General features: G+C 42.4%; 1 protein-coding gene across 45 annotated transcripts in view; it reads right to left on the minus strand.

Annotated features, from left to right (window-relative positions):
* LOC118385229 (leucine-rich repeat transmembrane neuronal protein 4-like) overlaps positions 1-15441 on the minus strand; it is a 143805-nt gene extending 128364 nt beyond the window's left edge. For 42 of the 45 annotated variants that reach the window (XR_008139332.1, XR_008139320.1, XR_008139331.1 and 39 more), the window contains exons 1-2: positions 14760-15279; positions 2143-3704 (exon numbers count right to left, since the gene is read on the minus strand). Coding sequence is in view for 4 of the 45 variants with exons in the window: in XM_035772191.2 (XP_035628084.1) it covers positions 2143-3704; positions 14760-14763 (1566 nt within the window). In the remaining 41 variants the exon portion in view is untranslated. Of the gene's footprint in view, positions 1-2142; positions 3705-10286; positions 10411-14759; positions 15280-15313 lie in introns of those variants that run through there. The other 3 variants (XM_035772192.2, XM_035772194.2, XM_035772193.2) reach the window with 3 other exon arrangements.
* Between the last annotated feature and the right edge of the window lie 5989 nt (positions 15442-21430).

Genomic DNA, 21430 nt, shown 5'->3' on the forward strand with positions numbered 1-21430 from the left:
TTAAAATGCTTTGTGACGTTTCAGAGCTGTGTTGGTCCCTTTTTTCGTTTTCACTATAATGTGTGTGTGTTTGTTTGTGGGGAGAGGTTTGAGGTGTGTGTGTGTGTGTGTGTGTGTGTGTGTGTGTGTGTGTGTGTGTGTGTGTGTGTGTGTGTGTGTGTGTGTGTGTGTGTGTGTGTGTGTGTGTGTGGCCGTGAGACCGTGTGTGGCCGTGAGGCCGTGTGTGGCCGTGAGTGGCCGTGAGGCCGTGTGTGGCCGTGAGAGGCCGTGTGTGGCCGTGTGAGGCCGTGTGTGGCCGTGTGGCCGTGTGGCCGTGTGAGGCCGTGTGTGGCCATGTGAGGCCATGTGAGGCCGTGTGTGGCCATGTGAGGCCGTGTGTGGCCATGTGAGGCCGTGTGTGGCCATGTGGCCATATGAGGCCGTGAGACCGTGTGTGGCCATGTGAGGCCGTGTGTGGCCGTGAGGCCGTGTGTGGCCATGTGAGGCTGTGTGTGGCCGTGAGGCCGTGTGTGGCCATGTGAGGCCGTGTGTGGCCGTGAGGCTGTGTGTGGCCGTGAGGCCGTGAGGCCGTGTGTGGCCGTAAGGCCGTGTGTGGCCGTGTGGCCGTGTGTGGCCATGTGGCCATGTGAGGCCGTGTGGCCATGTGAGGCCGTGTGTGGCCATGTGAGGCCGTGTGTGGCCATGTGAGGCCGTGTGTGGCCATGAGGCCGTGTGTGGCCATGTGGCCATGTGAGGCCGTGTGTGGCGCCGTGAGGCCGTGTGTGGCCGTGAGGCCGTGTGTGGCCATGTGAGGCCGTGTGTGGCCATGTGAGGCCGTGTGTGGCCGTGAGGCCGTGTGTGGCCATGTGAGGCCGTGTGTGGCCGTGAGGCCGTGTGTGGCCGTGAGGCCGTGTGTGGCCGTGAGGCCGTGTGTGGCCATGAGGCCGTGTGTGGCCATGTGAGGCCGTGTGTGGCCGTGAGGCCGTGTGTGGCCATGAGGCCGTGTGTGGCCATGTCTGAAACCTGCACTTGTGTTCTAAATAGCAGGCATGTGGGGTTTGTGAAAATAGAAGGTCTTGTAGTATGTGACATTTAGAAAATGTTGTATGCTTTAATTGCCAGGATATCATTCACATTTCGGCTTTCATCTACTAGAATTTGCTGCTCACTATTGAGGAGGAGAATCGTCCTTCTAGACCCAAGCGTGTTTGACAACAGCTGATAATCACATAAGGTGACATGCTGTACCAAAATGAACTAACGGCTGGAATAAACGCAGCTTGTGCATTAGATGACTCATTATCAGTGTAGATGAGCCTAGTACAGTATGCTGAGATGTGTTGCTTACTGCATTTGTTAAACTAAACAGTGCCTTTTAAAAAGCATTAGCACACAGCATGCCGTTTTACTAAGTAGTAGGCACGACTACGGCCACAGTCTGTGTGAGTGTGTGTAACTTACACCTGTAATTATGAATGTAAGATGAAGAAAGAGAGGCAAAGGTGGAAATACATTGTGAGTCATTGCTATATCAGGAATAAGATCATCAATGGAGTTTGAACCTCTTTGCTGTCATAACAGTGACCATTAGCATCACGGACATGTGTCCAGGGACGAATCCGAACAAAGTGGCTCATCAAAAACAGACCCGAGATAAAGGTAAACACACACAAAACAATGCCTTTGCCATTTTGGAGAAAAAAAATCTGCACCAAAATAAGCAATTGAAACTACCTCTCAGAATTCATGGAAAAAAGCTATCACTCATCACAAAAAGCCAGCAGCACACTTTGAGCTAGTGATATTATTTAGGATCGTAAATGTAATTGTTTGTACTTATTTGCATTTCAACACAATTTTACATCAAACAACGTTTTCCTCTCAACAGAGACAAGGGTGCAAGTGAATACCGAAACTCTTCTTTGAACACAATGAAAACTACTCAAGGAAATCCCAAAGCGATCCTAAAGCGACGCGTAACTTCTACCCGTCACAACACACCATTCCTAACCTCTAAAAAAGAGATACAGTCAATCCAAGAGGGGAGATACTAAAGTAAAAGCCACATATGTTAATATCTATCAAAAGCAGTGTAAGAATTTACCTCAGCCTCGCTGTGGAAGAGATTTGTTTAGAAGGGGTGGCGGGTGGTGTGGTTCATACCTCGCATTCCCTGGAGCCTGAGATGGTGCAGGTGCAGGAGCCAGTCCCGTTGACGAGCACGTCCATGGCCTCCGAATTGGTGGGCTTGTAGTCCACATAGTACTCCTGCAGGGGGGAGCTCAGCGTGTGCTCTGTCTCTCTAGCTTTTTTCCGCCGTTTGCGAGCCGCAGCAGAGTGCTCCTGCAACTGCTTGACGCTGCTGGGATAGCGCTTCCACGACACGTAGATCACCAACAGGATCATCGCCACAGACAAAAAAAGGGCAACGCTCCCCGCCACAATCTTGTGAAAGGACACAGGCTCAAACTCATGTTCAGGTGGTGGTTCCATGGGTGGGGTGACAGCTGAAGATGTAGGGCCACCTCTAGATCCCTCTCCCCTCTTCCCAGCTCCGGTGTGGGGCGTGGGGTACGATGGGTGGTGTTCTGTCTGGTCTGGGCCTTTAGAGGGGGTGGGCCGGGTGCTGGCTGTGAGGGGTGTGATGGCGGTAGCCCGACACACACCGTGGGTGTCTATGGCATCCATGACCTTCTCACCTTGGGCCTCCTTAGGGGCGGCGCAGATCATGGTGGTCTCCTTGTTCCCCTTGAAGTTCCTCAGCCAGACCACCAAGGGGCAGATCACAGGGCCACAGTCCCACACATTCCCCGCCAGGCTGATGGTGGTCAGGGAGATCCAGGCCGACACGGTCTCCTGGGACACGTTGGTCAGTTTGTTGGAATCCAGATTGAGTGTTTGAAGGTTGGGCAGGCATTGGTAGACAGTAGCATCCACCTCTTGCAGATCATTGCCAGACAGGTCCAGCTTCTGCAGGGAGGTCCAGGTCCAGGTGAGGCCCTGGCTCATGGAGCGGATGCGGTTCCACTGCAGGTACAGCGCCCGCAGGTTGTAGAGGCGTGGGAAGTGGGAGAAGTTGATCTTGGAGAACTGGTTGTGCTCCAGGTGCAGCTCAGTCAGTTTCAGCAGGCCTGAAAAGGCGTTGCGGGTGATGCTGCGCAGGCGGTTGTAGCCCAGGTCCAGGAACTCCAGGTTTCTGCAGTCCTGGAACAGACGCACGGGGATGCTCTTCAAGGAGTTGGAGCGCATGTGCAGGCTGAGGAGCTTGCGGAGGCCCTGGAACTGGCCCGGCTGCAGGGCCGCCAGTTTGTTGTAAGACAGGTCCAGGTTGCGGAGGTTGGGTATAGGGTGGAAAGTGGTGTTGTGGAGCATTGTGATCTTGTTGGAACTCAGGATCAGCTCCTTGAGCCTCCGAACGCCTTGGAAAGCCAGTACGTCCACAGAGGCGATGTAGTTGTGGTCCAAGTAGAGCCAGATGAGCTGGTTGAGGCCCACAAACTGTCCGGCTCTGAGACTCGCCAGACTGTTGTAACGTAAGGACAGGCCCTGGCAGCCCCCTGAGAGGTTCTTGGGGACATCACGAAAGGCGCTTGACTCACAGTAGACGATTTTCCCATCGCAGCGACAGCTTTTGGGGCATGGGCGCTCGCTGAGGGATGGGGATGCAGCCAGCCACACCTGCATGAGCAGCGGTACCATCAGCCAGCGGCGCCGCATAGCAGAGCCTGCAGAGAGGGACAGATTGAGAGAATATCACTTTTTACTGAAAGCATCTAACAACAACCCATCTGTCACGTTAAATGTGGGTAGCAATGATGGTCCATGTTATTATCAACCATGTGGGTCAATTATTCCTCAGCACCCAAGACTACCACTACCTGCTTACTGTTCAGATATAATGTACTCAACAGGTGAAGAAAATGGTGGTTTTAATTTGGTTTTAACTGCAACCTGTCTCTGTCTGAATTTAGTCTTCCCACAAGCCGCCACAGTGCTTAAGGGAAACAAGAGAAGTCATAAAAGCAACCCGGCTCCCAGCAAATTAACATTCAGGAGCTGGCGGTTGTGTATACAAATCCAGAGGAGTATCAATTTAGAATTTAGCCACTTCACATTGAACCATAAGAGAGTAGTTAAGGGGTCTGAGTAAATCATGGTGTTCACTTCCACCAAGTTCAAATAAAGAGTCAGTTCTCTAGAAACTCTTTGGAGTTAAATAATTCTGCTGTGCACAAGCAAAATATATAAATGTTCTGTAAGTGCCAAAATAATAGAAACACTTGAGGGAGATGAGGGATACAAAGGGGATTGAAAGCAGGTGCTTCCACACAGGTGTGGTTCCTGAAATATTTAACATCCCACCATGATTAAGGTACAAAAATGTCACGTAAAAGAAAAAGTCAAATACTTCAGCCACCCAAGTCATAGATTGTTCTCTCTGCTACCGCGGTACCGGAACGCCAAGTCTGGGAACAAAAGGCTCCTGAACAGCTTATACTACCAAGCAATAAGACTGCTGAACAGTTAATCAAATGACCATCCGGACTATTTACATTGACCCCCTTTTTATTTGCACTGACCCACTTGCACTGGCTCTATGCATACTCACTGGACTCTACCCATACACTCACACACACACACACACACCACACCGATACTCCAATACACACACACACACACACACCCTACATACTCTCACACACGTGCATATTGACGCCCCACACACTCACTCTTTCACACTATTTAACACTCTTCACATTATTATCTATCCTGAATGACTTGTCACTTTTACCCCTACCTACAGTACATGTACTCTATATATTACCTCAACTATCTCGTGCCCCTGCACATTGACTCAGTACTCAGTACTGGTACTCCTTGTATAACGCTGTCTAAGGGCCACTTCAGAAAAGGGCTCATAAGTAAGCGTTACACGGTAAAGTCTATACCTGTTGTATTTGGCGCATGTGACAAATAACGTTTTATTTTATTTGATGTATAAAAATGCTGGGCAGGCCATTATTTTGGCTACCATGGCTACTCCCCCATAGGATGACAATGCCCCCATCAACAGGGCACAATTGGTCACTGAATGGTTTGATGAGCATTCAAATTATGTAAACCATATGCCATGGCCTTCTCAGTCATCAGATCTCAACCCAACTGAACACTTATGGGAGATTCTGGAGTGGCCCTTAGACAGAGTTTTCTACCACCATCAACTAAACACCAAAATGATGGAATTCCTCCTGGAAAAATGGTGTTGCATCCCTCCAATATATAGTTCCAGACACTTGTAGTATCTATGCCAAGGTGCATTGAAGCTGTTCTGGCTCGTGTTGGCCCATCTCCCTATTAAGACACTTTATGTTGGTAGTTACCTGTACATGAACACTAACCATTTGAATATAAGTAGAGACAAAAACAGTTATCTGATCATGCTGTGCTGTGTCCTTAGATATAATGTTACTGCTACTTGGGACAAGAAATTATATAGAAGAAATACTGCAGATGCAGACTATTGAACCCCTGATGGGGATAATGAGAATCAGTATGGTACGGTCAGTATGTAGCCAGGTTTGATATCCCACCTGGCCTAGACGTCAATTCAACGTCTATTCCACGTGGGTTCAACGTGATTTCATTGAAATGACATGGAAACAACGTTGATTCAACCAGTGTGTGCCCAGTGCAATCGGTCTTTGTCCGTAGGTGAGAGTGAGCTGTTTCCATTAAAAGCACTCCCCTTACAGAGTCACTAACGATCTGTCATTAAGATGCATTGATTTCCTATTGAGGAGTGCATCCACTGGTTGTGTGCTCTTTTCTCTGGGCTAAACCCCTGTAATACCTGGTTAACATCCTTTAATCCAAAAGTAGGATGAATGTGTGGTTTAATATAGCTCATAGTTGTTTTTGTTTTTTTACACAGTATGACTTTACTCACATAAAAGCCGTGGATGGAAACGTGGTTAGTGTGACACTCCAATCATCCTAGATGTTCCTCTATGATGGGAAATGTGACAGTGATGGTGTATGCATGCTAACGTTTCAGATGTGTTGCAAAACTGAACAAATTATGAACCCAGAGTATCAGTGAGATAGAATAAAATGCCTTTGACCGTACTTGAGGCTTAAAGATCAAATTCTTAGTTGAAACAATAACAAAAGCAATCACCCCTCTTTTTGTAAATAGCTGAGGAACGGGCCTGGAGAAATGAAACCACTCTCAAATTCATCCATGATATCAAATGTATAGTTTTAACCATGTTTTGAGCCTACAGTGTTTGTTTCCATCTTTTTTTAAATTACAAACACTGAAGTAAAACAAGCTCATATTTTGGGTTCTGATGAGGTAAGACAGTTGAACTAAGCCTATGATGCACACATAATGTATTTACTCTTCAAGAATCCATAGGCATATAGTATTAATTAATGTACAGTATACAGATACCCGGCTTAAAACCCCAAAAGAGCAAGCATCCTTATTCCTTGATGAAAATCTGCTCCAGAGTGCTCAGACTGTGGCGAAGGTTCACCTTCCAAACAGGACAATGACCCTAAGCACACAGCCAAGACAACGGGACAAGTCTCTGAATGTCCTTGAGTGGCCCAGCCAGAGCCCGGACTTGAACCCGATCGAACATCTCTGGAGAGACCTGCAGCAACGCTTCACATCCAACCTAACAGAGATTGAGAGGATCTGCAGAGAAGAATGGGAGAAGCTCCCCATAGTAGCATCATACCCAAGAAGACGCAAGGCTGTAATCGCTCCCAAAGTAATGAGTAACGGGGCTGAACACTTATGTAAATGTGATATTTCAAAAATAAAAATTTTAATGAATTTGCATAAAAAATTATAATAATAAATGTTGCTTTGGCATTATGGGTCATTGTGTGTAGATTGATACACAACTTTTTGCTAGAAGAAGGCTGTAACGTAATAAAATATGGTAAAAGGATCTGAATACTTTCCCAATGCACTGTAAGCACTTTGTGATAACTGCTGATGTAAAAAGGGCTTTATAAAATACATTTTATTGATTGATTCTCCCTCTGTGTGTGCGTGTGTGTGTGTGTGTGTGTGTGTGTGTGTGTGTGTGTGTGTGTGTGTGTGTGTGTGTGTGTGTGTGTGTGTGTGTGTGTGTGTGTGTGTGTGTGTGTGTGTGTGTGTGTGTGTGTGTAAAACCTTGGGATTCTAAAGATAATGTATGACAGTTTTTGATTGAACCAGGTCCTCCATCAATTATTTTGTTTTCTTTAGTCTTTAGTCTCTAGTAGATAAATTACTAACAGGAAAATGCTGATCAAAAGCTTAACAAATGATTTCTCTATCTGCAGTGTTTTTTACTCATGTCAAATTTGTTACAATATCAGTACAACAGAAAATCAAAACATGTATATTCCTGTGTTTCAAAAACGTACAAAGTTTTGTATTTTTTTAAACTCTAATTAGGCAAGTCAACATTATAGAACACAACATTGTTTATTTACTGTAAAGAAAATGTCATTGCATGTTTTTCCATGTCTTTCATGTGATGCAGTGTGGGCGGCTTAAACAAATTGTGTGTTCATCAGAACATCCTCCTAAGAGATGTGTAGCTTTATTAACATAGCTTGTGAGATACATACTTTAGCTTGAGCCTTCTTCATTAGGCACCTTTATGCCCTGACTGACACTATGTGTGGTTTAATGAGCACTAATGATGTGCACTAATGATTCACTAAGCCATCTTCCTCTCCTCATATAACTCTTATCTTATTCAGAGAAGAACATAGGTTGCCTTCAGTGGTGTCACTCATGAGCTGTGTGTATCGATTACCACCTCTCTACCATACTTCCCTAATCATTACCATTTGGTTACCATATCAGCCGATTAACTATATATCACCTCTTCATTCCTAACACTCCCCTATTACCACTTCAGTTATTAGACTTATTTTTTCCCCTTGAACTGCATAGCCATAAACATCCATGTTCCAATCATTGGTTTGTTCCCCATATCCTTGGTTTGTTCCCCATATCCTTGGTACACCTTTGATTTTTATTGTGATTACCATGCTAGGATTAACTGTATAAGTCAATTTACTACTTATCCCCTTATAATTAACATAATCTCTCGGCTTCTGCTACTCCTACTACCAATACTACTACCACTACTACTAAGATTGCCACAACACAACTAAGATGGCAGGGATATTGGATCCTTTTGTTTTTAAACTTTAACAAAGAATGAGAGGAAGAGCACAAAGCTGACCCACTGTCAAGATAAATAAATCATAGCTTGGCAAATATACACTACGCTATGATCTTTGAACACCCAAGTGGCTGATTGTTGTGGTTTTTTTTTGTTGCCATTAACAAAACTGCTATCAGGCGCAGCCATGCCCACATTGTGTCTGGATACGAGCCTAATGCTTAGGGAAGGACGTCCCCTCAGACCAGCCTAAGCCATCCTATTAGTCTCCAATTAACATTGAGATGAGTACTAGCCAGCCGAAGCAGTCCAATTTCCCTGGTGCTTGGGAACCAGCACTTCCTGTCCTGTGTGTATTGCCTCAATGTTCTGAGGATACACAGATGTCTTTGTGTAATCACAGAAATGCAGAGCAGATACATTGGCTATTTGCAGTTACCGAAGTAGGTGGTCTACAGTACAAACAAGGGCAACTGGATGAAGAGAAAGTTTGTGGTGGATTCTCCTCAATACACCAGTATCCAAAAGCGAGTGCACGCACACAGAGACGTGTGTGAGTGTAGAGTTGTTTTGTCCTTGTGTCTGTTTTCTGATTTCCCCTGGCGGGAAAGGTTCCGTCAGGTTGGAGTGACTGAGAATAACCAATCAACCTCCAGCACTCACAACACTATTGATGACTCTGTCACATCCTCTCTCAGAGGCACCCCTGCCCTGATGCCCTCTCGAGGGGCCTCATTTATCAACCATGCGTACATTTCTTACTCAATTCTGCCGTACGTGGAGGTTCTAGGATTTGCGTGCGCAACAAATTATTGTTATTTATCAAACTGTCACATGCAACATACAGGCATGTTTTCATTGATAAATCAGAACCATATTATATGTGAGGTCGTAAAACGAGCGCTACAACCTCGACTAGAAAACGCCCTCCATTCACCTTTTTTGTTAATAAAAAAACGACTTATTTGCTGTATGATTTGGAGATGTGGAACTGGGCCATGAAAGCCCCTGCCCCCCCCAAAAAAATCTATGGAAAATGTGATTTCTGTAGAGGTGTGGGCAGAACCTTTTAGTGACATATCCAAATAAAAAATGCATGCTGCTTAGCGAGTTCCAAACAGTGGCTGCGCATTCTACAAGATTGATTGTCCTTTCAAACAAATTAAAAGGTAAATGCTACAACCCACACCTCTAAGGCGAAAGACAAATTGTTATTCAACATTTTGTTTATCAATACATGATTGAGTTTTTCTATACTGCCTTTGTAGCCTATAGGCTCTGAAATTAAATAGACTTTGATGTCGTGCTCCTAAACCTATCGCACAGCAAAACAGTACCCGTCCCATACTGTCAATGTACTGTTCTATTTACACTGAACAAAAATATTAACGCAACATGTAAAGTGTTGGTCCCATGTTTCATGAGCTGAAATAAAAGATGTTCCATACGCACAAATGGCTTATTTCTCTTATATTTTGCGCACAAATTTGATTACATCCCTGAGAGTGAGCATTTCTCCTTTGCCAAGATACTTGGAACAAAGATGTCTCAAGTTGAGGGAGCTTTCAATTGGCATACTGACTGCAGGAATGTCCTCCAGAGCAGTTGCTAGAGAATTTAATATTTTCTTCTCTACCATAAGCCACCTCCAACATTGTTTTAGAGAATGTGACAGTACGTCCAACACGCCTTACAGCCGCAGACCACGTGTAACCAGCACAGGACCTCTTGTGGGATCGTCTGAGACCAGCCACCCAGACAGCATTTGAAAATGTGGGTTTGCACAGCCGAATCATTTCTGCACTAAACTGTCAGAAACCATTTCAAGGAAGCTCATCTACATGCTCATCGTCCTCATCAGGGTCTTGACCTGACCGCAGTTTGGCGTCGTAACCAACTTCAGTGGGCAAATGCTCACCTTCGATGGCCACTGCGGGATCATCTGAGACCAGCCAGAGGGACAGCAGATGAAAATGTGAGTTTGCACAACCTAATAACTTCTGCACAAACTGTCAGAAATTGACTCAGAAAATCTCATCTGCATGCTCGTTGTCCTCACCAGGGTCTTGACCTGACTATCGTAACCAACTTCAGTCGGCAAATACTCACCTTCGATGGCCACTGGCACGCTGGAGAAGTGTGCTCTTCACGAATTAATTCCGGTTTCAACTTTACTGGGCAGATGGCAGACAGCATGTATGGCGTCGTGTGGGCGATCGGTTTGCTGTCATCGCTGTGAACAGAGTACCCCACGGGTTATGGTATGGGAAAGCATAAGCTATGGACAACGAACATAATTGCATTTTATTGATGGCATTTTGAATGGACAGAGATACCGTGACGAGATCCTGAGACCCATTGTCGTGCCATTCATCTGCCGATATCACCTCATGTTTCAGTTTGATAATGCATGAAAGCTGAAAATGTCCCAGTTCTTCCACTGCAAACTCACCACACATGCCATCCATTGAGCATGTGTGGGATGCTCTGGATCGACATGTATGACAGCGTGTTCCAGTTCCCGTCAATATCCAGCAACTTCCCACAGCCATTGAAGAGGAGTGGGACAACATTCCACAGGCTACAATCAACCGCCTGATCAACTCTATGTGAAGGAGATGTGTCGCGCTGCATTAGGCAGATGGTGGTCACACCAGATACTGACTGGTTTTCTGATCTACGCCACCTATCTTTTTTTAAGGTGTCTGACCAACAGATGCATATCTGTATTCCCAGGCATGTGAAATCCATAGATTTAGGCCTAATGAATATATTCCAAATGACTGATTTCCTTATATGAACTGTAACTCAGTTAAAAGTTTGAAATTGTAACATGTTGCATTTATATTCCCGTTCAGTGTACAGTACTTTCGAGCTTTGCTATTGAATGAGCGATTGATAAATGGTAGCCTACTATTTCTGTAGTGGGAATAATTTAAACATTTAACTTTTACATTTATGTTATGTCAGAAAAGGAGAGACATGTCCTGCGATATGATTATGATTTAGGCCTATAATAAAAGTTAAATAAACACATTAGATGATATGCTGCTATGCAATCTATTTACCTACGGCAAATGCATCTGTTTTATCATCAGGTCTATATCTAATGCTTTTCCTACCATTATTATAATTCCAGTGCATCAAACACCTACCATTTCCCCAAACAAACAATAAGCCTATTTCTTGCAATACAGTAGATCAACCTTCTAGAAGTTGTGTGCACTCATGGTTTGAGATTTGCGTGGAGATACGCACACTTCCCATCAAGTTCAAAACCTTTTTAGAGTCTTTTATGTCCCCACACCCCTTTGATAAATGATGCCCCAGGGGCCTCAACTGAGTATACATACAAAATTTACCCCAAAATGTGCGTGTGCCAGTTCACACAAAAGTTGGCATTGATAAAAAATGTACTTGATGTGAGAATGTGCTCTCCTCCCCATAAACTTTAGACCATACATATGCATCTGCTAGAGGTTGAAATATTGTATTGCAAGCTGGCAAGTATTTTGTGCAAATGGGGGATATGATGAAACAGCCTGGTCTCATAGACTAGATATAACATAGCAAATGTTATGTTTGGTATGGTTACATAAGACAGATGGTTACTTAAGTCAAAAACGAAAGTAGGGTGGTTGGTCAGGGATATATTGGGAATGTCTATGAATATAAAGGTTGTGAGGTTGAATCTCATCACGGACAACTTTAACATTTTTGTTAATTAGCAACTTTTCAACTACTTACTACTTCTTAGCTATTTTGCAATTACTTAGCATGTTAGCTAACCCTTCCCCTAACCTTAACCCTTTTAGCTAACCCTTTCCCTAACCCTAACCTTAACCCATTTAGATAACCCTAATATTAACCCTTTTAGCTAATCCTTCCCCTAACCCTAACACCTTAACCTAACTCCTAAACTTAACCCTAACCTCTAACCCTAATCCCTAGTCTAGCTAATGTTAGCCAGCTAGCTAATGTTAGCCACCTAGTTAAAATGAGTAAGATCTCAAAGGTTTCGCTAATTTGTATAGTATGTTTTGCAAATGTGTCAAATATTGTACGTTATGCAAATTCGGAACATATAATGTGAGTTGTAATTAGTAACAAGTCATACGAAACGGGTGATGGACATCCACAAATGAATACATACCATATGAAACGTGACATATCACACTAAATGGAGTGTCTCGGATTTACATACAGAATAATATGAAATGCTCTGAGACCAGGTTGGATTGAAAAGCTTATTCATAAAAAAACAAACAAACAAAAAACAGGAAACAATGCATTAAAATACAAGTAGACGAGTATTTTGCCTGTTGCCTAAGGAAGAGAGAAAAAGCACAATCAATGCAATCCATCCTGCATTGTCATTAGCAATTCCAAGTGCTCAAGCTATATCTATATAGACTAAACTCTTAGAGAAAAGATTATAGATATAACCAATAAGGGTCCAATGCTTGCTTCATATATGGCACCCCTAAAGGTTCAATATAGAACTGAAATTGGTTCCATAGAAAACCCTATATGCTACCCAAGGCTTCTATATGGAACCAATGGTTCAGTGAGGAACCCCTGGGGTTCTGATCAAAGCACCCTATAAAAAGGTCCTATATAGAACCTTTAGGGGTGCCATGTATGAAGCAAGCAATAGAACCCTTATTGGTTCTATCCAGAATCTTTTTTTTCCTAAGAGTGGACAGGCTAGTGCAAAACTAACTATTAAATAATGTGCAGTCATATTTATATGTGAGCATTTAGAATTATTATTATTGTTATTTCAGAGCAAGTGTACAATTTAAAACTGAGCCCATATACATTTCATTGGCTCTTTGATTCCAATGTTCTTTTAGGTAAGCAATGTATCGATGCAGTGCAGTAGCCTACTGTAGGTCGATACATCGTGCCACCTTACAATTAATGGCACTGCATAGCCAGTGCACTTGGCCATCTGTGTAAGTTAAATAAAGGCTGTGGAGATTAGGCTATACCTCGGGCGACAATAACAGAGGTAGCAAAGACAGAGAGAAAAACACGTAGGCCTAAATGAACTGTCAACACAAACATACTGATGATTTAAATAGTCATAAACTCAAGCAACCACATGCATAGACACACGCACCGAACACACACACACACACACACACACACACACACACACACACACACACACACACACACACACACACACACACACACACACACACACACACACACACACACACACACACACACACACACACACACACACACACACACACACACACACACACTTGAGCGAACATGCTCACACAATTTGATGCACCATTTGCAGTCTGTTCGCGCTCCATATTGCATTCATTAAGCCTATTGTAGATGCCAGGTCAAATAACAGAAATGCTTCCCAATCGGCTCTCAACGACCAAAGAGCAAGAGAGAACATAACAGACTGTCTTCACCGCTTAACAAAGAGCAGGTGCACACACGACACAAGCCTATATGTATGATTTGATATAGCAAAGCAAAATGATGATCTCATGAGTAAAGTTTATCTGCGTAATTAATCTGCATGTAGCTTAATGTATCGAACTACAGATAAAAATTACAGCTTATAACAGATAAAAATGCACCTTATGGATCAGCGGGGACTGTGAAGAGAAACACAGACACACGCATACACACTCACACATGATAACATACGCACTATACACACGTACATTGATTTTGTGTAGTAGTATGTAGTGGTAGAGTAGCGGCCTGAGTGCACACACTTAATCTGTTGTGAAATCAGTTGTGAAATGTAATGCAATGTTTTTAATTGTAAGTAACTGCCTTAATTTTGCAGGACCCCAGGCAGAGTAGCTGCTGCAAAGCAGTAAATACAAAATACAAAACGCATATGTACTCATGAAACTCAAATGATCTGTTCTCGGTTATTGTTGGACATAGGCTACCACTGACACGTTAGATCATTAAATGAAAGAAAACACAACCATGGTCGGGTTGTCGGTAATTATGCAGGACCCCGCTTTGTGAAGTTGACTTGCATCCAACATAAAACATGATTAGCATTCCAGTCCCAATCAATGATCCGGATTCAGTCTGCTTCTTAAAGCAGTAAAGAAGAAATAGGAGGCTCCAGACATAAGCTAATGAACGGATGCATTCGACCATAGAGCTTTTTATAAACGGAACAGTTATTTCAGATGCAATCACAGGCTAAAACTAGAACGGTATATTTGCATATTTGTTATGTGTCCAATTCTTAATCTCACAAAGACATTCATCGCATGTAATACCGCAAGGAGAGAGAAAAAACGAACCATATTGCAGCTCTGACTGTTGACTGTTTTGGGCACATCATGGCTATTCAAAACGATAAGAGTGTGCTGAATTTGATTTTATAACACTTACAAATTATCAATATTTTGTAAAATCTCGAAATTGCAATAATAGTTTTTTTTTATCTGAACATCCCAGATCTTTTCGCGTTACCGGCATTGTGTGAGTGAATTTTAGGGAAAAGACGCATTAGCTTACTCTCGTTTTCCCTACATGAAGCAGATATGGTACATTTACATGCACATATAACCTACTTACCCATATCCGCTTATCTGTCAGCTCCTGACCACAGGTTTTAAAGCCTTCCAGCGTGCGACACCCGAGTCCGCATGACACGCGCTCTCCTCAAACGGTGTGGTTCTAATCCACGACCCCAGTCACTGCGCGCAGCCGCCGATTCCAACACCCACCTGCCCGTCGCTGACCCCGAATTTAAGCGAGTCAGAGGGGTATCAGTGTGTCAATCCCTTAGTTTCACCATGGAACATATCTCACTATTCCCAACGACAGACGAAAATCCCGATCTAGTTTTCTATCATATCCGTGCATATAATTCCCGCGTAAAATTGTTGGGTCCAATATCAACAGCGCCACAGAGAGTAAACAATGCCACATCCAAGTCATAAATGACAATTCAAAAATAAGCATGACAGTTGAAAGATTCCAGTTGATACTTTCTCGTCACTCTCTATCCATCCATTATCGCATATAGCTCAAACAACGATTTGCCCAAGAGGCTTTGTGAACACCAGAAGATCTCCCCAGTGAAAAGTGACAAATAAATCTTGCGATGACTGACAGGGAATTCTCACCTAAAGAATCTTTACCTGATCAGAGGAAAATTCAAAAGGGTCTGCTAACGGTAGTTTAACTCGTTAAACAAACCAAAATCATTCAGTATGAACATCCCCCCTTTCACCTCTATTATCTCTCCTCGTCGCTGAAACCAAATAGAACAGAAATGCAAGCGTTTGAGTAGTTAACACTTCCGCGTGTATCACGGCAACTTTTTTCAGGGAGAATCGGAATGCCCTCTTCTGGTGAGAGAGTACCCCCCGCATAAATATATATTTCCCTCGGCTCTCCCTCAGCATACAGTACACGTCTCTGCAGGCTATGTATATGTTGAAAGTAGCATGTAGCAAAAATATTGACAGAGAGAAAGGGACATTCTCTGATGCTGACAATTGACACGCTCTTGCACGATAGCAATTAGCACACTAGCCTACATTTATGCCTAATGAAAGGCTACATGTACTTTTACCGTTTTCAATTGTTTGATTGTGCGATTGAGATTGTGTTTTTACCGTAGCCGAATGTACGAGAGAGAAAACGCATTAGCCTAGATACCACAGAGAATAGAAACCAGGAAATAGTATGCATCAGTCCTCAATTTTATTTGCGATGAATCAAGCAACCCCGAACTTGGGTTGGTTGGGGAATTAAGTTAATTTGAGCGTGTCACATTGGCTGGCTGGCTGCGGCGCATTTAGTCTCTGAAGGTTTCAAGCATAAATAGGGGTTGCGCACAACGACACTTAAAATGAAACAAGATGCCCAGTCATGGCTGTCATTTTTATCGGACGTGTCTCCCGCAGCTCCTCGTCGCAGAACTAATTACGGATAATGTTCACTTTACCTCCCGCCTTTAATGCAGAAACCTACAGTTGGCCCGTGCTGTTGGTTGTATTCTCATGCAATGAGAGTAATAAACAACTCTGTGCTGTAAGGCTGTTTGTTTGATGGATTCTTAAATCAAATAATATCTGGACCTTTGCAGCAGTGTTTGTATGACACTTTTGTTTTGGGAATACAACATTAACCCAAAGAAAGAAACAAGTTAATATAGCGTATTTGCCGTACCTCTTGTTTTATCAGGTTTCACTATTGTGCAAATAACTCAAACAGCATGCGTGTCGCTGTCCAGTGCTGAAATGGAAGCAGGGCGCATTGAAGTGCAATGGAGTGCACGAGCAGCTCGCCCTGATCGCTGTTCAGGTGCTGAACTGGCTGGCTGTTGTTGCCAGTCTCCAATGTACGTTGAGGGAATTTACTGAGATCCTGCGTTGCATTTATTATCGCTGGAACGATGTGTAACTGACGACAGAATGATGCTGATTAGACGCATACAAGATAATTGATTTACATACAAGATAATAATCACGAGCCTCACTGGAAACATAAACTGGATGCTTATATAAACACTAAAGACCAAAAGGTTTAGAACGCCTGCTCATTCAAGGGTTTTTCTTTATTTTTATAATATTCTACATCGTAGAATATTAGTGAAGCTATCAACCAGAATAGTGTTAAACAAATCTAAATATATGTTATATTTGCCTTGATGACACCTTTGTACACTCTTGGCCTTCTGCTTTGCTGGTGACACTGTTGGTGATTTATTTAGAATTCAAGGCACAATTAACCAGCGATACGCCATCCCATCTGGTTTGGACTTAGTGGGACTATCATTTGTTTTTCAACAGGACAATGACCCAACACACCTCCAGGATGTGTAAGGGCTATTTGACCAAGAAGGAGAGTGATGAAGTGGTGCATCACATGACCTGGCCTCCACAATCCCCCAACTTCAACCAAATTGAGATGGTTTAGGATGAGTCAGAGTGAAGGAAAAGCAGCCAACAAGTGTTCAGCATATGTTGGAACCACATCAAGACTGTTGGAAAAGCAATCCAGGTGACGCTGGTTGAGAGAATGCCAAGAGTGTGCAAAGCTGTCATCAAGGCGAAGGGTGACTATTTGAAGAATCTCAAAATATAAAATCTTATTTGATTTATCTAACACCTTTTTGGTTACTGCATGATTCCATAGTGTTATTTCATAGTTTTGATGTCTTCAATATTATTCTACAATATAGAAAATAGTAAATATAAAGAAAAACCATTGAATGAGTAGGTGTTTTAAAACTTTTGACCAGTGTGTGTATATATATACATAAATAAATAAATATATATATATATATATATATATATACACACACACACACACACATACACTACGGTTCAAAAGTTGGGGGTTACTTAGAAATGTCCTTGTTTTTGAAAGAAAATCTTATTTTTTTGTCCATTAAACTAACATGAAATTGATCAGAAATAAAGTGAGGACATTGTTAGTGTTGTAAATTACTATTTTAGCTGGAAACGGCTGACCTACACAGGTGTACAGAGGCCCATTATCAGCAACCATCACTCCTGTGTTCCAATGGTACGCAGTGTTAGCTAATTAGCAATGTCTACACTATATTTCTTATACATTTTATTTGATTTTAATGGACAAAAAATGTGCTTTTCTTTCAAAAACATGGACATTTCTAAGTCCTTGTTTAGAACGGTAGAGTATATATATGTACAGTTGAAGTCGGAAGTTTACATACACATGGTTTGGAGTCATTAAAACTCGTCTTTCAACCACTCCACAAATTTCTTGTTAACAAACTATAGTTTTGGCAAGTCGGTTAGGACATCTACTTTGTGAATGACACAAGTCATTTTTCCAACAATTGTTTACAGACAGGTTATTTCACATATAAATTACTGTATCATAATTCCAGTGGGTCAGAAGTTTACATATACTAAGTTGACTGTGCCTTTAAACAGCTTGGAACATTCCAGAAAATGATGGCAGGGCTTTAGAAGCTTCTGATAGGCTAATTGACATCATTTGAGTCAAATGGAGGTGTACCTGTGGATGTATTTCAAGGCCTACCTTCAAACTCAGTGCCTCTTTGCTTGACATCATGGGAAAATCAAAAGAAATCCTCCAAAACCTCAGAAAAAAAACATTGTAGACCCCCACAAGCCTGGTTCATCCTTGGGAGCAATTTCCAAATCCCTGAAGGTACCACGTTCATCTGTACAAACAATAGTACGCAAGTATAAACACCATGGGACCACACAGCCGTCATTCTGCTCAGGAAGGAGACGTGTTCTGTCTCCTAGAGATTAACTTACTTTGGTGCGGAAAGTGCAAATCAATCCCGGTACAACAGTAAAGGACCTTGTGAAGATGCTGGAGGAAACGGGTACAAAAGTATCTATATCCACAGTAAGACGAGTCCTATATTGACAAACCTGAAAAGCCGCTCAGCAAGGAAGATGCCACTGCTCCAAAACCACAATAAAAAAGCCAGACTATGGTTTGCAACTGCACATGGGTACAAAGATTGTACTTCTGGAGAAATATCCTCTGGTCTGATGAAATAATAATAGAACTGTTTGGCCATAATGACCATCGTTATGTTTGGAGGAAAAAGGCGGAGGCTTGCAAGCCGAAGAACACCATCCCAACCATGAAGCACGGGGGTGGCAGCATCATGTTGTGTGGGTGCTTTGCTGCAGGAGGGTCTGGTGCACTTCACAAAATAGATGGCATCATGAGGTTGGAAAATGATATGGATATATTGAAGCAACATCTCAAGACATCAGTCAGGAAGTTATTAAAGCTTGGTCGCAAATGGGTCTTCCAAATGGAAAATGAACCCAATCATACTTCCAAAGTTGTGGCAAAATGGCTTAAAGACAACAAAGTCAAGGTATTGGAGTGGGCATCATAAAGCCCTGACCTCAATCACATAGAAGATTTGTGGGCAGAACTGAAAAAGCGTGTGCGTGCAAGGAAGCCTACAAACCTGACTCAGTTACACCATCTCTGTCAGGAGGAATGGGCCAAACTTATTGTGGAAAGCTTGTGGAAGGCTACCAAGTTAAAAATGTAAAGGCAATGCTATCTAATACTAACTGAGTATGTATGTAAACTTCTGACCCACTGGGAATGTGATGAAAAAAATACAATCTGAAATAAATAATTCTGTACTATTATTCTGACGTTTCACATTCTTAAAATAAAGTGGTGATGCTAACTAGCCTAAAACGTGGATTTTTTTACTCTGATTAAATGTCAGGAATTGTGAAAAACTGAGTTTAAATGTATTTGGCTAAGGTGTATGTAAACTTCCGATTTCAACTGTATATTATTTTTACTATTATCTGCAATTACCTGACCTCACCCCAATTGAGATGGCTTGGGATGAGTTGGACCGCAGAGAGTGAAGGAAAAGCAGCCAACACGTGCTCAACATATGTGGGAACTCCTTCAAGATGGTTAGAAAAGCATTCCAAGTGAAACTGCTTGAGACAATGCCAAGAGTGTGCAAAGCTGTCATCAAGGCAAAGGGTGGCTTTGAAGAATGTCAAATATAACATTCATTTTGATTTGAATAACACTTGATTGGTTACTATATGATTCCATATGTGTTATTTCATAGTTTTGATGTCTTAACTATTATTCTGCAATGTAGAAAATTAAGAAAAACTCTTGAATTAGTTGGTGTGTCCAAACTTTTGACTGGTACTGTATATGCTGAACAAAAATATCAATGCAACATGCAACAATTTCAAATATTTTATATATCTTTTTTATATATTGTTATAGTTCATAGGAAATCAGTTAATTGAAAGAGATTCATTAGGCCCTAATCTATGGGTTTCACATGACTGGGCAGCCATGGTTGCAGCTATGGGCATAGGCCCACACACTGGGGAGCCAGGCTCAGCCAATCAGAATACGTTTTTCCCGACAAAAGGACTTTATTACGGAGAGAAATACTCCTCACCCCTCCTCAGACGATCCCGCAGGTGAAGAAGACGGATGTGGAATTCCTAGGCTGGTGTGGTTACATGTGGTCTGAGGTTGTGAAACCGGTTGGACACACTACCAAATTCTCTAAAACGGCATTGGAGGCAGCTTAAGGTAGAGAAATTAACTTTAAATTATCTGGCAACAGCTCTGTTGGACATTCCTGCAGTCAGCATGCCAATTGCATGCTCTGTAGCATTGTGTTGTGTGACAAAGCTGCACATTTTAAAATGGCCTTTTATTGTCCCCAGCATAAGGTGCACCTGTGTAATGATCATGCCGTTTAATCAGCTTCTTGATATGACACACCTGTAAGGTGGAGGGATTATCTTGGCAAAGTAGAAATGCTCACTAACAGGAATGTAAACAAGTTTGTGCACAGACTGAGAGAAATAAGCTTTTTGTGCATATGGAACATATCTGGGACTATTTATTTGAGCTCATGAAACCAGACCAACACTTTACATGTTGCGTTTACATTTTGTTCAGTGCATATCTGTAATGAATTTCCTCCTCTTCTTCCGAAGAGGAGAGGCGAAACGGATCAGAGGACCAATACGCGGCGTGGTAATTGTCCATGTTTTTTTTTAATGCGTTAAGGTACACATGAACAACTGACTACAAAAAACAAGAAATGTGAAAACTCAAAACAGTCCTATCTGGTGCAAAGACAGAGATAGGAACAATCACCCACAAACACACAGTGAAACCCAGGCTACCTAAGTATGATTCTCAATCAAAGACAACTAATGACACCTGCCTCTGATTGAGAACCATACTAGGCCGAAACATAGAAATACCCAAAACATAGAAAAACAAACAGACTGCCCACCCACCTCACGCCCTGACCATACTAACTAAATACAAAACACAGGAAATAAAGGTCAGAACGTGACAATATCTTGCAACTTCAATTGTAAATGTACATGATACTCAATCATATTCTTTCAGGTTTGACTGTAACTGTATAGGGGAAAAAGAGCAAAAGCTCACAGTTGATCTAGTTAGGGATAGCATGCTTGCTAAATGTTAAGAATAACTACAAGACTAGAGGAGATATTTCCTGTTTATTTTTCTGCCGAAGTTTCAGGACATTGAACTCTAACACATCTCTGGTGAAGTAATCAAGGATAAATATATCCATTAAAAATATTGTATAATATGTAGCCAGTAAATTTCTGATCTAAATATTTATTTTAGCTGTTGTTGTTTGTTGTTGATGTCTGTAGCATTTTACTATGTGGTTTCTGACACTAATCTCTATTGGAATGCCA

This window comes from Oncorhynchus keta, chromosome 6 (genome assembly GCF_023373465.1).
Source record: "Oncorhynchus keta strain PuntledgeMale-10-30-2019 chromosome 6, Oket_V2, whole genome shotgun sequence".
Lineage (NCBI taxonomy): Eukaryota > Metazoa > Chordata > Actinopteri > Salmoniformes > Salmonidae > Oncorhynchus > Oncorhynchus keta.